Source organism: Procambarus clarkii, chromosome 36 (assembly GCF_040958095.1).
Source record: "Procambarus clarkii isolate CNS0578487 chromosome 36, FALCON_Pclarkii_2.0, whole genome shotgun sequence".
NCBI lineage: Eukaryota > Metazoa > Arthropoda > Malacostraca > Decapoda > Cambaridae > Procambarus > Procambarus clarkii.
The window spans coordinates 28685920-28706642 of record NC_091185.1 but is presented as its reverse complement, the minus strand read 5'-3'; the positions used below and the strand labels follow the sequence as shown (position 1 = coordinate 28706642).

Below are 20723 nucleotides of genomic sequence, written 5' to 3'. Positions count from 1 at the left end.
TTATAGACAAGGTTGTTTATAGCAACAATAAACTCGGGTTGAGAAAGAGAAAGCAGCCATAATTGGGGAGATGTACATGTTTCGTCAGTGGACACCTGGGTGTGTGATGAGTCCTGGCCTTTTGGTCGTTATATTTACAATATATGTAAAGACTGAGGCTCCGTAATTGGGCCACGACAGGGCGTCAACCCGTCCAAGGCTTACACACATCTACATAGTCGTGAGGTCAAGGAAAACTGCTGGCGAGGTCGGTCTAAGGTAGCACCTGATTCATAGTTGGAGGTTTCGCAATGTCAGCCTGTTGCACGCTGACATTGTGTTGCTCGCTGACACTTGTGTTGCTCGCTGACACTGTGTTGCACGCTGACATTGTGTTGCTCGCTGACACTGTGTTGCTCGCTGACACTTGTGTTGCTGACACTGTGTTGCACGCTGACACTGTGTTGCTCGCTGACACTGTGTTGCTCGCTGACACTGTGTTGCTCGCTGACACTGTGTTGCTTGCTGACACTGTGTTGCTCGCTGACACTGTGTTGCTCGCTGACACTGTGTTGCTCGCTGACACTGTGTTGCTCGCTGACATTGTGTTGCTCGCTGACACTTGTGTTGCTCGCTGACACTGTGTTGCACGCTGACATTGTGTTGCTCGCTGACACTTGTGTTGCTCGCTGACACTGTGTTGCACGCTGACATTGTGTTGCTCGCTGACACTTGTGTTGCTCGCTGACACTGTGTTGCACGCTGACACTGTGTTGCTCGCTGACACTGTGTTGCTCGCTGACACTGTGTTGCTCGCTGACACTGTGTTGCTCGCTGACATTGTGTTGCTCGCTGACACTTGTGTTGCTCGCTGACACTGTGTTGCACGCTGACATTGTGTTGCTCGCTGACACTGTGTTGCTCGCTGACACTTGTGTTGCTCGCTGACACTGTGTTGCACGCTGACACTGTGTTGCTCGCTGACACTGTGTTGCTCGCTGACACTGTGTTGCTCGCTGACACTGTGTTGCTCGCTGACACTGTGTTGCTCGCTGACACTGTGTTGCACGCTGACACTGTGTTGCTCGCTGACACTGTGTTGCTCGCTGACACTTGTGTTGCTCGCTGTCACTGTGTTGCTCGCTGACACTGTGTTGCACGCTGACACTGTGTTGCACGCTGACACTGTGTTGCTCGCTGACACTGTGTTGCTCGCTGACACTGTGTTTCACGCTGACATTGTGTTGCTCGCTGACACTGTGTTGCTCGCTGACACTGTGTTGCTCGCTGACACTGTGTTGCTCGCTGACACTGTGTTGCTCGCTGACACTGTGTTGCTCGCTGACACTGTGTTGCTCGCTGACACTGTGTTGCTCGCTGACACTGTGTTGCTCGCTGACACTGTGTTGCTCGCTGGCACTGTGTTGCACGCTGACACTGTGTTGCTCGCTGACACTTGTGTTGCTCGCTGACACTGTGTTGCTCGCTGACACTGTGTTGCTCGCTGACACTGTGTTGCTCGCTGACACTGTGTTGCTTGTCCTGTTTGTCTGCGGTACTAGTCACTACTACTTCACTACGGTACAGTGCTACAGGCTAGCGTTGTCAGTGGTGCTTGGCAATGTTTCAGGTTGTCTCACATGTTGTCATAGTTAACAACATTGAGTTGCGGGTCACAGGAAGATGTTGCGTGAAAGTTGCCGAGGATAGAGGCTAGTGTTGCTGGTAGGGCTTAACGGGGTCAAATTACTGCCAAAAGCTGTTATTATTGTTATATTCAGCAACACGCTGGAGGGAGATGTGGTCACGTGACTTGTATAATATCTCTCTCTCTCTCTCTCTCTCTCTCTCTCTCTCTCTCTCTCTCTCTCTCTCTCTCTCTCTCTCTCTCTCTCTCTCTCTCTCTCTCTCTCTCTCTCTCTCGCTCTCTCTCTCTCTCTCTCTCTCTCTCTCTCTCTCTCTCTCTCTCTCTCTCTCTCTCTCCCTCTCTCTCTCTCTCTCTCTCTCTCTCTCTCTCTCTCTCTCTCTCTCTCTCTCTCTCTCTCTTACACACACACACACACACACACACACACACACACACACACAATTAGGTGAGTACACACACATAAAATTTTGAAAGATTTTGCAGAAGCACTCTGCTAGCTATTCTCCATGTTGTTTACACCATTGGAGACCTACCAGTGATGTAAACCAGTTCGTCTCCATCACTGGAGACGGGAGACCTACCAACAATATGGATGACGGCTAATGTAGTCCCGGTAAACAAAAAGGGTGACAGGTAAGAGGCACTGAACGACAGGTCAGTGTTCCTAACTTGTATACCATGTAAGGTGACGGAGAAGATCGCGAGGAAAACTTATTAACGCATATTGGAGAGAAGAGAATGCGTGACTTACCACCAATATTGATTCAGGAACGACACATCTTTGGGTCACAGGTCTATCAGAATCCATGAAATTATACTTCTTAACTCGTGTACATAATGACGTTTAAACTGCCAACCTCCATAACAAGTTATGGTGGAAACGAATATTAGGCATCCTTCGTAGTACACAAGTAGCCAGTAGCCAGTGAGGTAATGTCAGCCTCCGGACACACTCACTACTCAGCCTGTCCTCCTAAAGTTTCCACACGCCAAGCAAATGGTCAATTTAAAGTAGTCTCTCCTAACTTACCGGAGGACGACGACGTTTCGGTCCGTCCTGGACCATTCTCAAGTCACAATCGACTTGAAAATGGTCCAGGACGGACCTTGAAACGTCGCCGTCCCTTCACTTTCTAGTGTGTGGTTTGGTCAACATATTTCAGCCACGTTATTGTGACTCCTCGTCTGCCTACCAGAGGACCCACAACAGAAAACGGAGAGAGTACGTCACTTTCGCCAGCCGCTTCCATTTTCAAGTACGACCCTTTTTTTCCGTATGTAACGCATACGAGCGAAACACGACGTTCCTTGTAGGACAGATCTCACTGTTGCAGAACTTCTGTTCACGGCTCTGGGCTCGTTTATTCCATCAATAATGCATTATAAGGCATATACGCATTATACATTTTTATAATTTCTTTTCATTATGTACAATCATATACTTAAAAATACATTCATGAAGGTGAACTTAACTCGTAAATTTGCATATATAAAATATACAGTGTCTATAAATTATTCATCCAATTATATGCCTGATTAAAGGTGGTAATGGAGTGAATAATGTGTAGACACCTGACACTGAGGGTCCGTGATCACGTACCCTAGAGTACCATAGTCGCTCATCACCACAATATTATATTGGAGCGTTCCTTATTATCCCCCACCGAGAGCACGTACGGATCCTCATCATCATTGTAACCATCACTGTAAATCATCACCGTTATCATGTCTGGAGACCGAAGCGGTTGACAGCTGTAGTCTTTACACATCAACTGTTGCTAAGGGTCAATAACAGACAGACCCCAAGATGTCTGGACACTTTATTATCTTAACGTAAATTCATTAATGTCTTAGGAGAAACAGTAACATATCGCAAGAGTGATGTCATTGCTAGTAAAGGAATTAACTTTGAGGATCACTATTAGTGAGGTATCCAACCTCACAACCTACCCGTTGGGAGGTACCCAACCTCCCAACCTACCCGTTGGGAGGTACCCAACCTCCTCACGTCCTTCACTACTACAAGTGTTTCCACAAGGGGTTGTGCTCGTGGGGCCACTACCCAGCACAGTGGGTCTCAGCCTCAGCTAATACTCCCCGTTCTCCACCTGGACACGCCCTCCAATTCGCTTTCTACACTTGGAATTGCTCTCCACGTTCCGCCTTCACTTCCAGTTCTCCCGGAGGAATAGCCCAGCACCTCCCAGCGGCACCGCGGCACCAGGGCTGGCTCTCCTGGGCTCGTTCCCAGGGCACACCTGCTCCACTTTCCAAACTGTGCCCCTGGCCCGGCGGCGGCCACAACGCCTCCCTCCCAGCTGGACCAAAACCACACACAAAGGACCTTTCACACGCCCGAGGACCCGCAGGCCAAACCTCTCCTCCTCCAGACGCTCCGATCAAAATAACTTCGACTTGTATGACACGTCACTTGCTCGTTTTTCTTCACTTTTGTCTGGGTAGTTACGAGAAAAAATTGCTAAATGTCACATATAACATTTGTTAGTGATTCGACTTGCTTGTGTGTGGAGGGTGGACTTACCTACAACTTGTTCAAGCAAATGTGAGCCACGAAGCAATAACGGAACTCTACTAGTTTATTCGGTCACATCTCTTTGTTGCTTTGTCCCAACATTGTCTTCAATATCGAGGTCCCGAGCGGGTGCGTGTACTCACCTAGCTGTGCTGACACGGGTTGAACGCTGCCTCTTGGGTCCTGGGTTTCCGCGCCTCTCAACATTCAGTCGACTGCTGGACAGGTTCCCGCGCCCTCTGGGCTTAGTCATGCAGACAAATTATTTATTCCTTTCCTGTAGTTCATTCTTGTTCATTAGCATCCTGCTGTGTCCGCTTGTTCATGTACCATCCCTGGTGTATACTGTGTAATGTGTACTACCTCAGTGCCTTCGAGTATATGTATACTTGTGTCATTATGAGTTGACACATAGAGCCCATCATGTGTCCTGTCTTCTGTGTGTTTTCTGTTATATTGTATTTATAAGTGTACGTTTGTGTGTGTAACCAAACTTGCAAAAAATATTTTTTGTATAAATTTTCAGTTTTCACTAAAGTATATTTGATAAAACAAGATAAAAATAATATTAATAGATTTAATTTAATAATAATTCTGTGAATAAAAGTAATACTAAACAACGTAATTAATTTTATTCATGATCATTATCAGAATGATTATTTTAGGTGGAATTATCAAAGGAAATTTACTTAAATCCATTATCAGACTACTAACAGTATTCCGGCAACCACATCCCATCCTGACTTGTCAACACACCATCCTGACTTGTCAACACACCATCCTGACTTGTCAACACACCATCCTGACTTGTCAACACACCATCCTGACTTGTCAACACACCCTCCAGACTTGTCACCACACCATCCTGACTTGTCACCACACCATCCTGACTTGTCAACACACCATCCTGACTTGTCAACACACCATCCTGACTTGTCACCACACCATCCTGACTTGTCAACACACCATCTTGACTTGTCAATACACCATCCTGACTTGTCAACACACCATCTTGACTTGTCAATACACCATCCTGACTTGTCAACACACCATCTTGACTTGTCAACACACCATCCTGACTTGTCAACACACCATCCTGACTTGTCAACACACCATCCTTCACTTGTCAACACACTGAAGCTTGTAACTCATGCATTTTTCTTTCTAGGTATTGGGAGAGTGAACGCCCGAGGCTCACCTTGATTGGCCAACAACGAGTGAGTTTTTTCTTGTTTATTGTGTATATTCTGAACGCCAGAAGTTTGCCTGTACTGACTGGGGCTCCGGAAATGTTGTATAATCACACAATGGGAACAGCAACTTATCGCCGATGCTCTTTAAGCAATCGTCATTTGTGATACAGTAATTACACAAAGCTGCCATTTCCTGTGCTGAACCTCACAAGGAACCCGTAGGTGGCGGAACTCGTACCACCTGCTGTAGCAACACCCACCACCTGCTGTAGCAACACCCACCACCTGCTGTAGGAACACCCACCACCTGCTGTAGGAACACCCACCACCTGCTATAGCAACACCCACCACCTGCTGTTGCAACACCCACCACCTGCTGTAGTAACACCCACCACCTGCTGTAGGAACACCCACCACCTGCAGTAGGAACATGAACCACCTGCTGTAGTAACACCCACCACCTGCAGTAGGAACATGAACCACCTGCTGTAGGAACACCCACCACCTGCAGTAGGAACATGAACCACCTGCTGTAGTAACACCCACCACCTGCAGTAGGAACATGAACCACCTGCTGTAGGAACACCCACCACCTGCAGTAGGAACATGAACCACCTGCTGTAGTAACACCCACCACCTGCAGTAGGAACATGAACCACCTGCTGTAGGAACACCCACCACCTGCAGTAGGAACATGAACCACCTGCTGTAGGAACACCCACCACCTGCAGTAGGAACATGAACCACCTGCTGTAGGAACACCCACCACCTGCAGTAGGAACATGAACCACCTGCTGTAGGAACACCCACCACCTGCTGTAGCAACACCCACCACCTGCTGTAGGAACACCCACCACCTGCTGTAGTAACACCCACCACCTGCAGTAGGAACATGAACCACCTGCTGTAGGAACACCCACCACCTGCTGTAGCAACACCCACCACCTGCTGTAGTAACACCCACCACCTGCTGTAGTAACACCCACCACCTGCAGTAGGAACATGAACCACCTGCTGTAGTAACACCCACCACCTGCAGTAGGAACATGAACCACCTGCAGTAGGAACATGAACCACCTGCAGTAGGAACATGAACCACCTGCTGTAGGCAGCTGGTGCGTGTCCTTATTTCACCAATACTTCTTGTAGCATATCATTTGTAATTAAATATTAAGAGCCTACGTGATACATGTCTTGAACGTTTGAGATAGTTATCTCTAAACTAACTTGTTAGCATTCCATCACACAGCCTCGCGAGGCGGACTGACTCGCTTCTAGTGGCTAGGAGCCTCGTTGAAGCCTAACCCCAGGCTACAGTAGCTGTATCAACCTCTTGAAGCCTAACCCCAGGCTACAGTAGCTGTATCAACCTCTTGAAGCCTAACCCCAGGCTACAGTAGCTGTATCAACCTCTTGAAGCCTAACCCCAGGCTACAGTAGCTGTATCAACCTCTTGTATTATATTTGTGTACACTTCCTGTGTGTGGATTTTATTATAGAAGTTTTTTACTCTGTAAAAGTCCTTCGACGACATGTTGGTAAAAGTGTAAAACATCGGAGCGACCGTGATGGTAGACGTGTGGTAGACATGTGGTAGACATGTGGTAGATTTACAGGAATTGTTAGACGTGGCCAATGTTTTCCTAGAAAGTAAACGGCGACGTCACCGACTTGCGTGACGTCACCGACTTGTGCGACGTCACCGACGAATGCGACGTCACCGACGAGTGCGACGTCACCCACTTGCGCGACGTCACCGACTTGCGCGACGTCACCCACTTGCGCGACGTCACCCACATGCGCGACGTCACCCACATGCGCGACGTCACCCACTTGCACGACGTCACCGACTTGCGCGACGTCACCCACTTGCGCGACGTCACCCACTTGCACGACGTCACCGACTTGCGCGACGTCACCCACATGCGCGACGTCACCCACATGCGCGACGTCACCCACTTGCACGACGTCACCGACTTGCGCGACGTCACCCACATGCGCGACGTCACCCACTTGCACGACGTCACCGACTTGCGCGACGTCACCCACATGCGCGACGTCACCCACTTGCACGACGTCACCGACTTGCGCGACGTCATCCACTTGCGCGACGTCACCCACTTGCGCGACGTCACCCACTTGCGCGACGTCACCCACTTGCGCGACGTCACCCACTTGCGCGACGTCACCCACTTGCGCGACGTCACCGACGTGCAGCAAAGCTGCTCCAAGCAGCTTTCTACTCCGTCCTCCGCACATACGAGATGAAAAAATAAATAACTCTGACGAATTACTAATTATCTCACTAATTCTCATTCATCTCTCGAAGTTCTCATTTTGTACACTGGTCATAATTGACGAGTCGCAGCAATCATCTCCAGCTGTTAGGGTCCTCTCACAGCTGTTAGGGCCCTCTCACAGCTGTTAGGTCCCTCTCACAGCTGTTAGGGTCCTCTCACAGCTGTTAGGTCCCTCTCACAGCTGTTAGGGCCCTCTCACAGCTGTTAGGGTCCTCTCACAGCTGTTAGGGTCCTCTCACAGCTGTTAGGTCCCTCTCACAGCTGTTAGGGTCCTCTCACAGCTGTTAGGGCCCTCTCACAGCTGTTAGGGTCCTCTCACAGCTGTTAGGGCCCTCTCACAGCTGTTAGGGTCCTCTCACAGCTGTTAGGGTCCTCTCACAGCTGTTAGGGCCCTCTCACAGCTGTTAGGGCCCACGAGAAAGTGACATTTAACTAAAGATGAGACATTGTAAGACACAATATACATCATAAAATTAGGTTGATGAGGCAATTAGCACCAGAACTGATATGGCAAAGTGGCAAACGCCCCCTTGCCCAGGATCCAACCCCACCACTAGCTGACTAACTCCTCGATACCTATTTACTGCTAGATGAACTAGTAGGGATTCGAACCCGGAATTCCGGATTGCGTGTCGGGAAAAAAACCCGACTGTACTAGAGCACTACAGTAACATTTGCCAGTTTACTTTTACTAATATTAAAATGATATGTAATCCCATTGTGGAGTAATCATTAATTAAATATAATATACTAATACAAGAAATTTTGTATTGCCCTAGACTTGTGTACCTCTATAGCTCAAAATAGTGTGGTCCCCGTGGTGAAGTGTAAGAAAATGGACTTGATGCACGTTTTCTTTTAAGGAAACAGCGTAAACCTTTTCATTCCTGAAGTGCTATATAATCGTTTCAAGACGAGAAAACTATGTATCGCCGTATTTAATCTCAAAGATTCTTTGATTTAATAAATTATTAACGTAGAAATTCACTCATATTAATCTGGGTCCTCATAGGATGAATTATAACAATAGTGTTATTTAGATGAGTAAGACGGTAATGATGTTATTTAGAATGTTATTTAGATGAGTAGGACGGTAATGGGATAAACAATAAACAATAAATTTACAGATCCCCGTGGTGTAGTGGTAAGACACTCGCCTGGCATTTCGAAAGTGTTTTGGCCAGGGTTCGTATCCTGGCCGGGGAGGATTTACTGGGCGTCAATCCTTAATTGTACCCTATGTTTACTCCACAGTAAAATGGGTACCTGGTTGTTAAACCATTTGGCGGGTCGTATTCCAGGGAACATAGTACTAAGGACCTGCATGTAACGCTACGCGTCCTGGTGGCTGTACAAGAATGTGTTAGATCTCTCACAGAAACCCTATGTAACTATTGTATATATATAAATAAATATTTGTTTTTAAATAAATAAATTAAAAAAATCGATTTTATAAATTGATTCACAGTTGTTGTTTCAGAATATAACAGTCTTTGTAACAGATCCTCTGATTATTATTATTATAGATATATACAAGAGTTGTTACATTCTTGTAGAGCCACTAGTACGCGTAGCGTTTCGGGCAAGTCCCTGGAATACGATCCCCGCCGCGAAGATCCGTTGTTACAACCAAGTACACATTTTACTGTTGAGTTAAACAGAGGCTACAGTTAGGGATTTGTGCCCCAGTAAATCCTCCCCGGCCAGGATACGAACCCATGACAAAGCGCTCGCGGAACGCCAGGCGAGTGTCTTACCACTACACCACGGAGACTCTGAGAGGATAGCAAGTGTTGTATAGTGTAGAGAAGTGGTGCTGGACCGGAATACATGAACCAGATATCGCTTTCCAGCTTCTGGGTGAGTACCAGAGCTGTCGTCTGCCGCCACCAGCCACGGTAATGTATTTTGATGAAACGCTGGTCTGGGCACTCATTAACTTCTGCCAACAGTGTCCTCGGAGAGGGGGCAGTGTCGGGTTGGCACAAGTTGGCCAAAAGGCAGAGGTGATATATTAATTTAGAATTAGAGGCGATGATTGTATTGGTGAAGCATCCATGTGTCTTGGATATAAGTACTGTTGATTGCTTACCAATTAATTATCTTCAGTGAGAGATTATACCTAGCAGAATGTGTCCAAGTGAAATTTTCTTTTTTTCAGTAAACTCGGTTTGTGATCTGAAAATATCCTCTTTATTCCATTATCCCATTTTGATATATCCTGCTTGAGACCTGTCGTACGGGGTCGTACGTACCTCGCTTGATGAACCCATGAATAGGTACTGCCTATTCGGGTTGAACATGTATATGAGTGGGATTGGGTGGTTATAAATAGGAGCTGCCTCGTATGGGCCAATAGGCCTTCTGCAGTTACCTTTGTTCTTATGTTCTTATGTTCTGTCATAAAATATACTGAGCGTTCATAGTTGGTAAGTCAATAATGGTGTCATAAGTGTGGTCTGTGAGGTACTTAACGCTATAAGTGTGGTCTGTGAGGTACTTAACGCCACAAGTGTGGTCTGTGAGGTACTTAACGCCACAAGTGTGGTCTGTGAGGTACTTAACGCCACAAGTGTGGTCTGTGAGGTACTTAACGCCACAAGTGTGGTCTGTGAGGTACTTAACGCCACAAGTGTGGTCTGTGAGGTACTTAACGCCACAAGTGTGGTGGCTTACCGCATCTGATGATAAGATCAACGCTACGGTATACAGCAACCGGGAAAGTGTCTTGTGTACGTTAGGAAGTGATCTTATATTGTATGTATAAGTCAGTCTTACAGGTGGAAGACAGTCCTCCAGCAGTCTTCATGCTACACCCGAAAGGAAAGGGAGTGGGTGGAGCATGAATGGGTGGGGGCAGGAGTGGAGTGGGTGGAGTATGAATCGGTGGGGGCAGGAGTAGAGTGGGTGGAGCATGAATGGATATGGAAAAGAGTAGAGTGGATGGTAGCAGGTGTGGACTGGGTGGAGAGGTGGTCATGAAAAAAAGAGTCCTAGGTGGAAGCTGGAGACGCAACTGACTGTTATACAAGTAAGGAAATACTCACACCCTGTACGGGGAGATTCACAAATACACTGGAAGAAGAGACTGTGGAATCCACCTCTTTCCACAACCTTGGGGGGGGGGGGTTATATTCCACAAATAATTCACGTTACATAAAAGTTAAATTATTACGCAACAAGTAAAAATAGAATACAACCGGCATTAAATAATGCTAAGCAACAAGACAGACCAGCTTTTGTGTGTTAAAAAACTGTTACTTCCTAACAGTGTTCTACTGTTAGGAAGTGCAGGTGTACTGAGTCGTCTGTGTTGATGAGGGTTGAACTTCAGCCCTATTTTTCTACCATTCAAGTCGTATTCCAATGATTCTATTATATTTTCACGTGACTCCGTGTGGGGAACCCGCTTCCACCACTCTCAAGTTGATCCCATTTTCTTGAAAATACCCGAATGGTTGAGTTTGTTAGGATTGAGAGCCGTCAGCGCCCCCTGGTCGGCGTCCCTCGTGTGTCAGCGTGTCACGTCTCTACTGTTTCTACTCTCCTCCAGTGACGTGACGCAAGTTCCAGTTCCTTTGTTCTGGTAACTCAGGCCTCGCGGCTCTCAGGACACGCTACTTGTATATCTTTGGATTTTCTCTATGGCCTCCTTTCATGCACTCGCGTGTGTGTGTGTCTGCGAGCCTGGGTACTCGTCTTTTTGTGCTTGTAGCGTCGAACGACGTTGGCTCTTGTGTGTGTGTGTGTGTGTGTGTGTGTGTGTGTGTGTGTGTGTGTGTGTGTGTGTGTGTGTGTGTGCGTGTGTGTGTGTGTGTGTGTGTGTGTACTCACCTAGTTGTACTCACCTATTTGTGCTTGCGGGGGTTGAGCTTCGGCTCTTTGGTCCCGCCTCTCAACTGTCAATCAACTGGTGTACAGATTCCTGAGCCTACTGGGCTCTATCATATCTTTGTGTGTGTGTGTGTGTGTGTGTGTGTGTGTGTGTGTGTGTGTGTGTGTGTGTGTGTGTGTGTGTGTGTGCGTGCGTGTGTGTGTGTGTGTGTGTGTGTGTGTACATGCGTGCCTGCATGTATAAATAGGTTTGCGAGAAACCAAAGTGTTAATCAAAGTAGCCCTCGCTTGATCTATTAATGAAAGCCTTTGTTGGGGCCAATTATAGCGTCCAGAGGCGTGACTGACGTGCTTGCTCTGCCTCCATTAGATACCAACCTTCCGGAGGTCCAGGGTGCGGCGGCCTGCATACTGAACACCTTCCCCGCGAGCATACTTATGAGTGTGTGCTTCACCTTTGTGTGTCCGGCTGTGTAGCTGTCTTTGTCCAGGTCCTCCGTGGGGGTAGAAACCGTAGCTGGTGCGTTAGTGAGAGATAGAAACCATTTGTCTATCTGTCCATAGATTAAGGCCAGAAGCTTGGGGCTAGTCTCAGCCAAATTTTCAGAGGGAATAGTCTAGGGTAAGGAACAGACATAGGTCCGTCTACGTAGGCTTTGGTTAGAAGCTTCAGGAAATTTTAGCAATTATAAACACCCGTCGGCAATTTTCGTAGAGTCTTTTTAGCCAGTCAAATGTGAAATTTGTCGTGTGATTAACGTGGAGTTAATCAGATTAACATCTGAGACCTATGTATTTGTTTAATTACTTCTAGAGGGATGAGGAAGGGATAGAGATAGCTATACATAGAGATACAGAGATAGATAAAGCAATATCTAAATAGAGAGTTAGGTAGATAGAGAGATAATTAGATTGGGATAGATACAAACCGAGATAGGTAGAGACAGATTGTGCAGACATTCAGACCCGGGCACCGCCGGGTCCAGTAGCCTCTCACCAGTCATACCAGCTGGAGGCCCAGAGCACCTCACTTGTCATGCCTCGCAGAGGTGTTGAAGCGCCTCACCTGTCATGCCTCACCTGTCAGGACTCACCTATCATGCCTCACCTGTCATGCCTCACCTGTCACGCCTCACCTGTCACGCCTCACCTGTCATGCCTCACCTGTCATGCCTCACCTGTCAGGACTAAGCTGGTAGGGAACGAGTAATCCGCGAGTTATAGGGCTGCAGCTTAGACCACAGTGAGGGGAGCCGGTGTGGGCCGTGGGGCTGCCTGGCCCTTACTGGGGTAGCCGTGGGGCTGCTTTGCCCTCACTGGTGTGGGCGTGGGGCTGCTTGGCCCTCACTGGTGTGGGCGCGGGGCTGCCTGGCCCTCACTAGTGTGGGCGTGGGGCTGCCTGGCCCCTCACAGGTGTGGCCGTGGGGCTGCCTGGCCCCTCACTGGTGTGGCCGTGGGGCTGCCTGGCCCCTCACTGGTGTGGCCGTGGGGCTGCCTGGCCCCTCACTGGTGTGGCCGTGGGGCTGCCTGGCCCCTCACTGGTGTAGCCGTGGGGCTGCCTGGCCCCTCACTGGTGTGGGCGTGGGGCTGCCTGGCCCCTCACTGGTGTGGGCGTGGGGCTGCCTGGCCCCTCACTGGTGTGGGCGTAGGGCTGCCTGGCCCCTCACTGGGGTAGCCGTGGGGCTGCCTGGCCCCTCACTGGTGTGGGCGTGGGGCTGCCTGGCCCTCACTAGTGTGGGCGTGGGGCTGTCTGGCCCTCACCCAACAAGGGTTCGACCATTAGCGAGTCGAGACCCTACTCCGGCCCATTACGCCCTGATCATCTTCTGGTAATATTGAGACTTTCCCGCGTCAACGACCCAGTTTGTACCTGATGATGACCAGTAGCACAGACACTCACGCACTCACGCACGCACGCACGCACTCACTCACTCACTCGCTCACTCACTCACTCACTCACTCACTCACTCACTCACTCACTCACTCACTCACTCACTCACTCACTCATTCACTCACTCACTCACTCACTCACTCACTCACTCACTCACTCACTCACTCACTCACTCACACGCAAACAAGTCCCTTGCTGTCAAGACCCGGTGGAATGCAGAACAGGAAGACAAAGGTCAAAGTGGCTGATGACCTAACTGCCCCGACTGGTCATGCTGCTGCTGGTGTCTGACTGTCACGCCTGCTGCTGCTGCTGCTGGTGTCTGACTGTCACGCCTGCTGCTGCTGCTGGTGTCTGACTGTCACGCCTGCTGCTGCTGCTGCTGGTGTCTGACTGTCACGCCTGCTGCTGCTGCTGGTGTCTGGCTGTCATTTGTGCAAACCTGCACACAGAAATAACAGCATATGAGACCAGAAGGCATGGCAGGATGTGCAGAATACCCCAGTTGAAAAGCAAAGGTGCAACAGGTACTCTGAGAGAGAACTATCAACATCAGAGGCCCGAGATTGTTCAACACGCTTCCACTACACATAAGGGGCATAACTGGCCGACCCCTTACAATGTTCAAGAGAGAACTATCAACATCAGAGGCCCGAGACTGTTCAACACGCTTCCACTACACATAAGGGGCATAACTGGCCGACCCCTTATAATGTTCAAGAGAGAACTATCAACATCAGAGGCCCGAGACTGTTCAACACGCTTCCACTACACATAAGGGGCATAACTGGCTGACCCCTTGCAATGTTCAAGAGAGAACTATCAACATCAGAGGCCCGAGACTGTTCAACACGCTTCCACTACACATAAGGGACATAACTGGCCGACCCCTCACAGTGTTCAAGATAGAAATATCAACATCAGAGGCCCGAGACTGTTCAACACGCTTCCACTACACATAAGGGACATAACTGGCAGACCCCTCACAGTGTTCAAGAGAGAACTGGATAAACACCTCCAAAAGATACCTGATCATCCAGGCTGTGACTCATACGTCAGGCTGCGAGCAGCTGCGTCCAAAAGCCTGGTTGACCAGTCCAGCAACAAAGAGGCCTGGTCGAGGACAGGGCCGCGGTGACGCTAAGCCCCGAAATCATTTCATGGTAACCTCAAGGTAACCGCTCTAGTAGTCGTACACAGAGCCTCTACACTACTCGCGTTACAAAAGTGTTACAAAAGAGCCGGCAGTTTCCCGGGTTCTTTCTCACTACTTGTATTTTTAACAGAGAAATAGGTTATGCCAACATGTATCCCGTTTTTTATGATAGTATCCGTTTTCTTCTTTCATGAGTAATTTTTTTCTCGTGCGTCCCATTTTCTGTGCATCATTTCTGGGATTATCGCTGTTTCCATCCGCTAATAAGGTGCGTATTTTCTTTTCTTTGTTTCAGTTACGGCCCCTCACTCCCTTATTCTTATTTTTCACTTTTTCACCTCTCTCTCTCTCTCTCTCTCTCTCTCTCTCTCTCTCTCTCTCTCTCTCTCTCTCTCTCTCTCTCTCTCTCTCTCTCTCTCTCTCTCTCTCTCTCTCTCTCTCACTCACTCTCTCTCACTCTCTCTCTCTCTCTCTCTCTCTCTCTCTCTCTCTCTCTCTCTCTCTCTCTCTCTCTCTCTCTCTCTCTCTCTCTCTCTCTCTCTCTCTCTCTCCCCCTCTCTCTCCCCTTCTCTCACCCCACCTCTCCACTCCCTGCCTCTCACTCCATTATCGACCTGGGGCTCTCCCGATATCCAATACCGCTACCAACTGTGTATTGATCCTGGGAGAGGACGGAAAAACTGGGAGGGAGAGTTGTGGGCAGGGAAGGAGCGGAGAGAGTGGGTTGTGGACAGAGTGAGAGGGGAGAGAGTGGGTTGTGGACAGAGTGAGAGGGGAGAGAGTGGGTTGTGGACAGAGTGAGAGGGGAGAGAGAGAGTTGTGGTCATGAGTGGGGGGGGCGAGAAGGGATTGGATGGGAGAGGGATTGGTCTAGAGGTAAATAATTGTGTTTAAAGAGAGAAGTATGAGAGGTGAGGTAAAGGGTGAGGTAAGGGGTGAGGTAAGGGGTAAGGTAAGGGGTAAGGTGAGGGGTAAGGTAAGGGGTAAGGTAAGGGGTAAGGTAAGGGGTAAGGTGAGGGGTAAGGTAAAGGGTAAGGTAAGGGGTAAGGTGAGGGGTAAGGTAAGGGGTAAGGTGAGGGGTAAGGTAAGGGGTAAGGTAAGGGGTAAGGTGAGGGGTAAGGTAAGGGGTAAGGTGAGGGGTAAGGTGAGGGGTAAGGTAAGGGGTAAGGTGAGGGGTAAGGTAAGGGGTAAGGTGAGGGGTAAGGTGAGGGGTAAGGTAAGGGGTAAGGTGAGGGGTAAGGTAAGGGGTAAGGTGAGGGGTAAGGTAAGGGGTAAGGTAAGGGGTAAGGTGAGGGGTAAGGTAAGGGGTAAGGTAATGGGTAAGGCAATGTGTTTACTCATAGTTCCTCGTGAAGGAACAGTCTGTAAGGGAAGTATGCTTTCTTGGATTGGCTTAAAATATACCTTGAAAGATCGAATGAGAGAGAGAGAGAGAGAGAGAGAGAGGGGGGGGGGGAAGTGGGGCCAGAGAGGAAGGGGGGGGGGAGAGGGAAGAAGGGGTGAGACACAAAGATGAGAGGAATATTACGTAAAGATTCGATACCATCTGAAATCACAGAGTTACCGCTGTGAGTTGGCAGCAGCACAATACACATACAGCCCTACACAGCCACCACACAGCTTCCACACAGACCCACACACAGACCGACACACAGCCACACACAGCCCCCACACAGCCCCCACACAGACCCACACACAGCCCCTACCAAAGAGCCACCCACAACTAGGTGAATACAACCTCACTCTCAGCCCCAAAGATAACCCAACTGCCCACAGCCTCACACAGAACTCCCACATCTGCGTCTCCTGTTGTTCCAGGAAAACACCTGCGTCCCCTGGTGTTGTAGCAGAACACCTGCGTCCCCTGGTGTTGCAGCAGAACACCTGTCAACTCTCTTGCTCACTACATATTACCTCTTGTCTTACAAAGTTCATAAATAATATCAGCTTTAAATATAGCAATTTGTTCTGCGTCATTCTTCTCACTCCGAGGCCCACGCTCACGCTTACAGCTTCTCTCCCTCGAGCCCTCTCCCTTCTCTCTCCCTCGAGCCCTCTCCCTTCTCTCTCCCTCGAGCCCTCTCCCTTCTCTCTCCCTCGAGCCCTCTCCCTTCTCTCTCCCTCGAGCCCTCTCCCTTCTCTCTCCCTCGAGCCCTCTCCCTTCTCTCTCCCTCGAGCCCTCTCCCTTCTCTCTCCCTCGAGCCCTCTCCCTTCTCTCTCCCTCGAGCCCTCTCCCTTCTCTCTCCCTCGAGCCCTCTCCCTTCTCTCTCCCTCGAGCCCTCTCCCTTCTCTCTCCCTTCTCATCTCTCTCTCTCTCCACCATCCTGCATCCTCTCCCTTCTCCTCTTCTTTTCCTCGCTTCACTCTCCCAAATTAAGGAGATTTGCTGCGGAGAAATATCAGAGGTCGCCAGTTGGACAGGTAGGAATGATGAGCAGCGGGGCTCTGGCCAGGTGTACGGGAGGAGCAAGGCTCTGGCCAGGTGTACGGGAGGAGCGGGGCTCTGGCCAGGTGGACGGGAGGAGCGGGGCTCTGGCCAGGTGGACGGGAGGAGCGGGGCTCTGGCCAGGTGTACGGGAGGAGCGGGGCTCTGGCCAGGTGGACGGGAGGAGCGGGGCTCTGGCCAGGTGGACGGGAGGAGCGGGGCTCTGGCCAGGTGGACGGGAGGAACGGGGCTCTGGCCAGGTGGACGGGAGGAGCGGGGCTCTGGCCAGGTGGACGGGAGGAGCGGGGCTCTGGCCAGGTGGACGGGCGGAGCGGGGCTCTGAGCATGGAGGGTGAGTGTGGGTGCAGAATAAGATATCAAGTAAATAATCAGTGTGAAAGAGGGTGTTAGGCATTAGGAATACTTTTGACAGGTGGGAGAGGAGATGGTATGTGGCCAAATTGGCATTGATGGGGTAAGGAAAGATGTATAATATGTTAGTACATTCTTGGTGGACGGTGGGTAGGAACCGGTGATGCTATCCCTGTCTATCTGTAAGAACATCTACCGTATTGACCGTCAGTTTCTGTCCATGGTCGCCTAATTCTAAATCTCAAACTGGGTAGTGTCTTTCCTTCGGGATTTCAAGAATCAATTGACGCAAATGTTGACGAATCCACACACTAGAAAATGATGGAACGACGACGTTTCGGTCCGTCCCGGACCATTCTCAAGTCGATTCTCAAGACAACCGACTTAAGAATGGTCCAGGATGGACCGAAACGTCGTCGTCGCTTCATTTTCTAGTGTGTGGATTGGTCAACATACTTCAGCCACGTTATTGTGACTCATCGCCTGCAAATTGACGCAAAGTTTACCGCTCAAAAGGTATCCTCTGTACTATCAGAGGGCGATAGTCAAGGAACTATTCTCACGCGGCAACTATTTCAAGCTATCAGGAAACAACAGTCTCCTTCAAGATCAAGTTTTAATATTTAATTTGTTCATTGATCAGGTCACCTATTCTAGAGAATGTCTAGTCACCTAACCTTACCTTGAGGTTACCTTGAGGTGCTTCTGGGGCTTAGCGTCCCCGCGGCCCGGTCGTCGACCAGGCCTCTTGGTTGCTGGACTGGTCAACCAGGCTGTTGGACGCGGCTGCTCGCAGCCTGACGTACGAATCACAGCCTGGTTGATCTAGTTGATCAGCCTAAAGTAGCTAGTTTTATATGAAGACAACAACGGCTCATACTTGCATACTGTACGCATAACTAGCGAATCGTGTACTCATCATACTCATGGATAACGAGTACACACGCAATTTTAATTTGAAAAATGAGTGCATGGACAGCTACGCATGAAGAATAAGGTTATTATCATTGTAAACATTAATATCCAGACATATTAGTAGCATGAATGACGCTCTCATACTCATTATACACATGAATACGATGAACAGCGAACCCACATTGTACGCTTGAATAACGAGGACATGCTCAATGTACGCGGGGATGTCTGGTACACATACATTGAGCGCATCAGTATCGTTTAGTGACAGATGACACGGGACACATGTATGTTTCCCGTGTTCCCAGGCCAGGCTCAGCCGGTCACACTTCCTGAGAGTGATGCTTCCTTGGGGTGACTCTGACGTCCTCAGCAGCGGTGATGTCTCGTGGGGTGAGCCCTGACGTCCTCAGCAGCGGTGATGTCTCGTGGGGTGAGCTCTGACGTCCTCAGCAGCGGTGATGTCTCGCGGGGTGAGCTCTGACGTCCTCAGCAGCGGTGATGTCTCGTGGGGTGAGCTCTGACGTCCTCAGCAGCGGTGATGTCTCGTGGGGTGAGCCCTGACGTCCTCAGCAGGAGTGATGTCTCGTAGGGAGGGCTCTGACATCATTGTCAGCTATAATAACAGTTCAAGGTTAAACGACTGAATTACGTCTACACAGTAAATAATGAATGCAAGCGATGGACATTCAATAAAGTGCTTGTAATTAGATATACATTTAAGTGTAACTTTGCTCTGTAAGGAAGAGCAATGAATAGACTCACAGCTTTATCCTGTCAATGAACATGACTCACAGCTTTATCCTGTCAATGAACATGACTCACAGCTTTATCCTGTCAATGAACATGACTCACAGCTTTATCCTGTCAATGAACATGACTCACAGCTTTATCCTGTCAATGCCTGACTCATTTCTTCGACCTGTAAATGAGATTGACTCACCGTTTGTGCCTGTGAATGAACCTCTCTTGCCGCCTCTGGAGAGCTAAGGAGCACAGAGCGCTGAACTAAAGCCAGATAAACTAATGGGTTGTCGACTGTCGCGTATTACACATTAAGTGTTGGTGATGAACAGTCGTGTGTTCTGCCCTGGGAGTGCTTACAGCAGCGTATGTGTGCACTCGACTGCAAGTTGAGCTGCGTATGTGTGCACTCGACTGCAAGCTGAGCTGCGTATGTGTGCACTCGACTGCAAGCTGAGCTGCGTAAATGTGCACTCGACTACAAGTTGAGCTGCGTATGTGTGCACTCGACTACAAGTTGAGCTGCGTATGTGTGCACTCGACTACAAGTTGAGCTGCGTATGTGTGCACTCGACTACAAGTTGAGCTGCGTATGTGTGCACTCGACTACAAGTTGAGCTGCGTATGTGTGCACTCAACTACAATCTGAGCTGCGCATGTGTGTGTGGAAGTCTGTTTACTTGTGTTTGGACCCGCTAGTTTCTTTGTGACATGGTTCAAAATATTGATAAATAAAAATTAATTTCAGTTATTACGTGTGCTCGGAAATTTTCCATATATGTGGCTGCCATGAGACCCCAATCTTCATGGTACCCCCTAGTCTTCATGGGACCCCCAGTCTTCATGGGACCCCCAGTCTTCATGGGACCCCCAGTCTTCAAAGGACCCCCAGTCTTCATGGGACCCCCTAGTCTTCATGGTACCCCCTAGTCTTCATGAGACCCCAGTCTTCATGGGACCCCCCAGTCTTCATGGGACCCAGTCTTCATGGGACCCCCTAGTCTTCATGGGATCCCAGTCTTCATGGGACCCATAGTCTTCATGGGACCCCCTAGTCTTCATGGGACCCTAGTCTTCATGGGACCCCAGTCTTCATGGGACCCCAGTCTTCAGGGGACCCCAGTCTTCATGGGACCCCAGTCTTCATGGGACCCATAGTCTTCATGGGACCCCCTAGTCTTCATGGGACCCCCCAGTCTTCATGGGACCCCCAGTCTTCATGGGACCCCCAGTTTTCATGGGACCCCCTAGTCTTCATGAGACCCCAGTCTTCATGGGACCCCCAGTCTTCATAGGACCCCAGTCTTCATGGGACGCCAGTCTTCATGGGACCCCCAGTCTTCATGGGACCCCCCAGTTTTCATAGGACCCCCCAGTCTTCATGGGACCCCAGTCTTCATGGGACCCCCAGTCTTCATGGGACCCCCCAGTCTTCATGGGACCCCAGTCTTCATGGGACCCCAGTCTTCATGGGACCCCCTAGTCCTCATAGGACCCCCCAGTCTTCATGGGACCCCAGTCTTCATGGGACCCCCTAGTCTTCATGGGACCCTAGTCTTCATGGGACCCCAGTCTTCATGGGACCCCAGTCTTCATGGGACCCCCTAGTCTTCATGGGACCCCCTAGTCTTCATGGGACCCCGTAGTCTTCATGGGACCCCCTAGTCTTCATGGGACCCCCTAGTCTTCATGGGACCCCCTAGTCTTCATGCGATCCCGTAGTCTTCATGGGA

At 49.6% G+C, this 20723-nt stretch overlaps 2 protein-coding genes across 3 annotated transcripts in view; one reads left to right on the top strand and one right to left on the bottom strand.

The window, feature by feature from the left end:
• The window catches only part of LOC123756164 (protein tramtrack, alpha isoform), a 269736-nt gene that overhangs the window by 31202 nt on the left and 217811 nt on the right, over positions 1–20723 (top strand). The window contains exon 2 of one of the 2 annotated variants that reach the window (XM_045739239.2): positions 5329–5377. The exons of the other annotated variant lie outside the window; for it this stretch is intronic. The gene's annotated coding sequence lies outside the window, so the exon portion shown is untranslated. The remainder of the gene's footprint in view (positions 1–5328; positions 5378–20723) is intronic. 2 annotated transcript variants of the gene reach the window in all.
• LOC138371705 (sericin-2-like) lies at positions 254–820 on the bottom strand. Its single transcript, XM_069336720.1, has one exon. The coding sequence runs from the start codon at positions 818–820 to the stop codon at positions 254–256; it is 567 nt and encodes a 188-aa protein (XP_069192821.1).